Source organism: Physeter macrocephalus, chromosome 8 (genome assembly GCF_002837175.3).
Source record: "Physeter macrocephalus isolate SW-GA chromosome 8, ASM283717v5, whole genome shotgun sequence".
In the NCBI taxonomy this organism is placed as follows: Eukaryota; Metazoa; Chordata; class Mammalia; order Artiodactyla; family Physeteridae; genus Physeter; species Physeter macrocephalus.
This window is the reverse complement of record NC_041221.1, coordinates 42,695,133-42,701,935: the sequence shown is the minus strand read 5'-3', so window position 1 is coordinate 42,701,935 and position 6,803 is coordinate 42,695,133. Positions and strand designations below refer to the sequence as shown.

The following is a 6,803-nucleotide window of genomic DNA, read 5'->3' as shown; positions in this document are numbered from 1 at the left end:
GGGCAGGTCCATGTCTGGTGGTGTGTTTGGGGATGTTGGTAGCCTTATTATGATTTTAGGCAGCCTCTCTGCTAATGGATGGAGCTGTAGACCTGTCTTGCTCTTTGTTGGGGATAGGGTGTCCAGCACTGTTCGTTGCTGGTCCTTGAGTGGAGCTGGGTCTTGGTGTTGAGATGGAGATCTCTGCGAGATTTTCACCGTTTGATATTGCGTGGAACTGGGAGGTCTCTTGTGGACCAGTGTCCTGAGGTTGGTTCTCCCGAAGTTGGATTCTTGATATGGAAAAGTAGAGCTATAGCTTTAAGACAGAAGATAGAAAACCCTTGTAGTTCTAAATTCGAATCAGAAGTATTGGTGTAAACTTACAGGGTACTTTATTTCTTCCTTTTTTATTGTGGTAAAATTTACGTAACATAAAATTTACCATTTCAACCATACTTAAGTGTACAGTTCAGTGCCTCTGCTTTTTATAGTTGCGCTGCATCTGCTTTGTAGGAACATCATCGTTATATACTATAATCTCTCCCTTTTAATGCTTGCTTTAGTCTTAACTATTCAAGTAAATACATGCTTAATGCTCACCACCAGTCCTTAAGTCATCTGTCCCGTCATTCTGCTTGTGTTGTTCATTTGTTAGTAGATTCTTCTGGAAGGGCTTGTGAGACTAGTATACCCTGAGTTTTTGTATGCTGATAAGTTTATCTGCAGCCTTTTGTTTGAAAGTCTGTTTGGATAAAATGGTTGGGTCACATTTTTTTTTTTTTTTTAAGTATCTTAAGTATGTTCTTTTTTTTTTTTTTTTTTTTTGTGGTATGCGGGCCTCCGTCTGCTGTGGCCTCTCCCGTTGTGGAGCACAGGCTCCGGACGCGCAGGCTCAGCGGCCATGGCTCACGGGCCCAGCCGCTCCGCGGCATGTGGGATCCTCCCAGACCGGGGCGCGAACCTGGTTCCCCTGCATCGGCAGGCGGACGCGCAACCACTGCGCCACCAGGGAAGCCCCCAAGTATGTTCTTTTTGACTTAAAACGTCACTGTCAGTGTCTGATGATAACATGATTTTCTTTGCCTCATGAATGCCTTATTCTTTTTTGCCTGGAGCCCATGGGATTTTTTTCCCCCGATTTTTTGCCAGTGATGTTACTGCAGTATGTTTTGGTGTTGGTTGTTCTGGATCAGCATTCCCCAGTACCTGGTGTGTTCTTTCAATATGTAGCATCAAATCTTTTTTTATTCTCAATTTCAGGAAAATTAAAGTTTTAGTAATTGTTATGTTTCCTTGTTTAGGCTTTCTTCTTTGGGGATTGCTGTTATGTATGTTGTTTTGGGTCACTTTTGCTTGGCTTTTTTTCTTTATTGTTGATCTTTAAATGTTTTACCTGTTTTATCGTCTCTTCCTCTTAAGACATCCTGTTTATTTACTGTGAATGATCTTTCTAGTTTAGTCTTTACCGAAGAGTTTTCAATCCTCTCTCTATCACGGATTAATAAATCACCATAACTTCTTTGAACCTCTGTTGTCTTATCTATAAAATGGGTATAAAAATAAATACCTTGGGGGTATATTGTGATCATTAACTAGGATAATGTTCAAAAGGTGCCGGCACATGGGCCTTCACTAAGGGGTAGTGGCTGCAGTTATCACCAGAGCAGACAAGGGTTTCTAAACTCAGGGCCGGTGTTGCGGGGGAGGGTATTAGAATTTCTTGGGATTGGATCTGTTGGTTTTGTAGACGTGTTGGTCAACCTTCTGTTTCCTCCCTGTCCCTCTAAGCTGTGCCCACGTGGCTGGAGAAGCCCCAAGACAGCCAGCTGGAGGAGGGCAAGCCAGGCTATTTGCATTGCCTGACCCAGGCCACACCCAAACCCACAGTCTCCTGGTACAGAAACCAGATGCTCATCTTGGAGGTGAGAACGGGGCTTACTGCTGGCGGGGGCGGGGACACAGAGTCCTCTGTGCTCACCTCCAAGGCCCGCCTCCCCCCACCCCGAGGCTGCCCCCAGGGAGATGATGGTGGGGGGCAGGCCAAGACCCGCTCTCAGGCACATCTCCTGTGCTGCAGGACTCACGGTTCGAGGTCTTCAAGAACGGGACCTTGCGCATCAATAGCGTGGAGGTGTACGACGGGACGTGGTACCGCTGCGTGAGCAGCACCCCCGCTGGCAGCATCGAGGCCCAGGCCCGTGTCCAAGTGCTGGGTGAGCTGGCGCCTGGCCTCCTGGGCAGGAGAGGACCAGGGAGGGAGCAGCAGGGTCCTGAATCTAAAGGCCTGCTGCCTCAATTCCTCCCCTTTTCTGCTACCGAAACAGAAAAGCTCAAGTTCACACCACCGCCCCGGCCGCAGCAGTGCATGGAGTTTGACAAGGAGGCCACGGTTCCCTGCTCAGCCACAGGCCGAGAGAAGCCCACTATTAAGTGGGTCCGGGCAGGTGGGTACTGTGTGAGCATGGGGTGGGGGCAGCAGGCAGTCCACTGGTCAGATGTATGCCTGTCTGAGGACCAGCTGAGCGCCCGAAACTTTGGGATAGACAAGAAATGTAGGGGCCGATTTATGGTCCAGTTAGAAAAAAAAAAGCCAGACACAAAAGAGGTCAGATTACAGCGTTAGACAACATATAAGACGACTCAAGGCAACAAATGATTGGATTGGTCCAGACAGGGCCGTAAAGTCCTTCTTTCCCCTTTTTTTTTTTTTTTTTTTTTTTTTTTTTTTGGGCGGTACGCGGGCCTCTCCCTGTTGTGGCCTCTCCCGTTGCGGAGCACAGGCTCTGGACGCGCAGGCTCAGCGGCCATGGCCCATGGGCCCAGCCGCTCCGCGGCATGTGGGATCCTCCCAGACCGGGGCACGAACCCGCATCCCCTGCATCGGCAGGCGGACTCTCAACCACTGCGCCACCAGGGAAGCCCTAATAACCAATTTCTGAATTTTTCTAATTTCTATTGATATCATTCATATTTATTTTGTGTCATTTTCCTGATGTATTTTAACTCATTTTGAGCTATTATATTTTTCATTGGTTCCCTAGGTATGTCCTTCTGGTGTGCTTTTGTTGTCTCTAGGGATTATATTTTCTCCTCATGCTCTTTTTTTCTTATGATAACTCCGTATGGGATTTGACCTAGAGTGTCTTCTGTTGCTCATGTTTACATGAAATTACTTTTCCTGTTTTAGAAGGGAGATGCAGGTCAGGGTAGCTTTTCTAACTGTGTTTATTCTCTAGACCCCCTTCTTCTGTTTTTGAGTGTGAAGAAATATGGCAGCTTGCTTTCTGAGATCTGGTTCTGCCACTCTCAGCCACCTTTATCTGGACCTTCTTTTTTTTTTGATTTCTGTTGTTCTTATCTTGCTCGATTTCGATTCTGTTCCCAGTAGTTTCTCCTCAGTGTGGGGCATTGGCTGATCATTTTTGAAAGTGAAGAAACGATTCAGGTTTCAGGGGCCGTTATCCAGTCGGTCCTCTGAGCTTCCCTGTTGATTATGAGGCTGAGGGTGAGGGTGTCAGGGTGGGTGTGCATCTGAGGGGTATCAGATGCCCTGTTGCTTCCCTCTACCTTCCTTGTACAGATTTCGATACCAAACTGGTCTTGTTGCTGTTAGTAGTTTACTCCTGCTCATTTGTACCTTCTGGGGTTTGTGAGGGTACTTTCACACCTAGTTTTGTTGTAGATGTTTACCATGGTTTTTCTGTACTAGTTGGTCTGGGTTGTATGTGTGTGGTGTTAGTGGTGGGGAAGGGGAAATGGGTGGGATATGAGGAAATTAAAAAACTATGTTGGGGAGTTCCCTGGTGGCCTAGTGGTTAGGATTCTGGGCTTTCACTGCCATGGCCCGGGTTCAGTCCCTGGTCTGGGAACTGAGATTCCTGCAAGCTGTGCGGCGCGGCCAAAAAACAAACAGATTGTGTCATTGTTGTGTTACCTTGCCTGAATCTGCTGGGAGGGCCCCCAGTGGTTTTTAGTTTGTATGTAGTCTCATTAAATTATGAGTCTTTTGCTTTATAGCTTCTGCATTTAGCCTCATATTCACTTTATGATTAAAACAGTATATTTAGCTCTTTGGATGGGTTTTTATTTTCCTTTCTTGCTTTTAAATTTATGTATGGTGACTCTGGAGTTTTATTTTGTTGTGAAGGATTTTGTTGCAAGGAATCCAGCTTTTTTTTTACCCCCCCTAAAAGTTAGCCAGTTTTTCCAAAATCAGCTATTGTATAATCTATGTTTTCTGTAACTGACTTAGAATGCCCCTTTGAATTTTCTTTGAATTCAGAATCTATCTGTCATCTTTATTCCAGTGGTTTGACTGTCCATGGAAGAGGAGACACTTTAAATTATAGTAGTTTTTTTGATGATGTTGTAATAGGGCTAGTCCCCCACTTATTATGCTTTTGCAAAATCTGGTTATTTTTACATGTTTATCCTACCAAATGGACTTTAGAATAATTTTTTTCAGGTTAAAAAATTGTTTTGAGATCATTGTTGAAATTATATTACATTTATAAACTACCTTGAGGAGAGTTGAGATTTTTAGTGTTGTCATCCTATCCCAGAATAAGCTAAACCTCCCCATTTGTTCGAGTTATTGGTTTTATGTCCCTTAATAGAATTTTGTAATTCATTTAGGTCTTTTTAAAAATAATTAATTAATTAATTTTTTGGCTGCATTGGGTCCTCGTTGCTGCGCGCGGGCTTTCTCTGGTTGCGGCGAGTGGGGGCTACTCTTCGTTGCAGTGCACGGGCTTCTCATTGCAGTGGCTTCTCGTTGCAGAGCATGGGCTCTAGGCACACGGGCTTCAGTAGTTGTGGCACATGGGCTCAGTAGTTGTGGCTCGTGGGCTCTAGGCGTGCGGGCTCAGTAGTTGTGGCACACGGGCTTAGTTGCTCCGCGGCATGTGGGATCTTCCCGGACCAGGGCTCGAACCCATGTCCCCCGCACTGGCAGGCGGATTCTTAACCACTGTGCCACCAGGGAAGCCTTCTTTTAGGTCTTGCCAGTCCTTGCCAAAGTTAAATGTATTTTTAGTTACTATTGTGAGTGTTTCCTCTTATAATATGTTTTAAGTGGTTATTATTTATAAATAAGAATGCTCTTGTTTTGGTGGATGATTTCTGATAGCCAACTTTACTGAATTGTGATATTTTAAGTTTTAAAATTGATGTTTGTGCTTACAAGTACCCAGATATATCTGTGCACACTTTGATACATTTGTTTCTTGTATTTATACCTCTTTTAAAAATTTTTTGTCTAATTGTATTGGCTTGTACCTCTAGAATATTGTTATCCAACAATAACAGCAGTGAACATCCTTTTTGTGTGTATTCCTGAATCTAATGGGAATGATTCTGGAGTTTTTCCATTAAGAGTTTGAAGCAGGCTTTTAAAAAAGTATGTCCTTCACAGGATTTGTGTGTGTGTGTGTGTGTGTGTGTCTGTGTGTGTGTGTGTCCTACTGATATAATGAACTACATTCTACATTTACATTTATAGATTTCTTAATTTCAAATCATTCATGCATTCCTGGAATTAACATCACTTAGACTTGGTATTTTCTTTATTGTACTACTGGATTCATTGGCTAACATTTAATTAGGATTTTATTTATAAATTTGTTTTGTCCATTTTCATTGTATTCTAAGCATTTTTTAAGTTCATCAAGTTCATCTTCAATGGCACTGACTTGTATTCTGCAATCTGATTTGACTTGATGTTTTTCTGGCTTTGGTTTCGTAAGGTGGTCTCCTCAGTTTCTGTTTACTTCTACCAGATCCACATTAATCTCATTTGATTTTCTTATCTCTTCTTTGATCTTGTGCTTCTTAGAAGCCACATTCTCTTTGAGTGCATTGAGAATATGAAGCAGTTTGTGTTTATAATTTTCTTTTGATTCCTGAGGTAGTTGTCCAAATTATTTTTTTTATCTGCCTTTTGCATACTATGTTTCCACACCCTCCCCCCACCTTTCCCTGCTTGGTATTCACGAGAAGGGCCCTTGCTGAGCCTGTTTAATGGGGGAGGTGGAGTTCTACTGAAGCCTACCATTTGGTCAGTAATGGATACTTCAGAGCTCTGTGTTTAAGCATCATTCAGTTCCTCCCTTAGGATGAGAGAGGAAAGTTGGATACCAGATGATTTTAATCTTTATTCAGATCTACTCAGCTGCTTTGGGGGGATCGAGAAGAAGGCTGTGATCGGTGCTTGGTATGGCTTTTACGGGGTTGGGTGAGCAGAGGCTGCTGATCTCTGAATGGATCAGTTGAGCCCTTTCGTTGTAGGAGCGTACGTGGTAGGGGTTCCCCTCAGATCAGACCATTCCTTCCCTGTTACTCCTCTGACCTGCTGAGGCTGACCAGGTGCCTGGGAAAATCAAAATGAGCCTCCCCTTTAACTTCACCTTCCCTACCATTCTGAGGATTGGAAATGGCTCTAATTCTGGGTGCTTCCTGCTTTTTCTGGGGCTCACCTTCTGTAATTCCCTTTCTTCAAGTTAAGGGTTGTGGTGACATTCTGATATTCTTCACAACTCTCATTTCATACCATCTTTGCTTTCTCACATTCAGAGAGAATTGTATCCCATTTCATTGTTCTCCTTTAGTTTGGTCTCAGGTTTTATTTATTGTACATGATATGTAGCCTTCAACATTCATAGAATGGGTTTGTGGCTATTTCTTTCTTTTTTTAAAAAATGTTTATCTATCTTTGGCTGCGTTGGGTCTTTGTTGCTGTACGCGGGTTTTCTCTAGTTGTGGCGAGCGGGGGCTACTCTTCGTTGTGGTGCGCAGGCTTCTCATTGCAGTGGCTTCTCTTGTTG

General features: G+C 43.8%; 1 protein-coding gene across 1 annotated transcript; it reads left to right on the top strand.

Annotated features, from left to right (window-relative positions):
- Positions 1-1,578: 1,578 nt before the first annotated feature.
- On the top strand, positions 1,579-2,605 carry LOC112063481 (inactive tyrosine-protein kinase 7-like). Its single transcript, XM_024118418.3, has 3 exons — positions 1,579-1,904; positions 2,060-2,195; positions 2,307-2,605. Exons 1-3 carry the CDS (start codon positions 1,890-1,892, stop codon positions 2,603-2,605), a joined length of 450 nt encoding a protein of 149 aa, XP_023974186.1. The 5' UTR covers positions 1,579-1,889.
- Positions 2,606-6,803: the final 4,198 nt, after the last annotated feature.

What these genes read in the sequence shown, in the direction of transcription:
- LOC112063481 (XM_024118418.3), top strand. An exon ending in GGCCCGTGTCCAAGTGCTGG is followed by an intron (nt 2,196 to 2,306) that starts GTGAGCTGGCGC and finishes CTACCGAAACAG; the next exon opens with AAAAGCTCAAGTTCACACCA.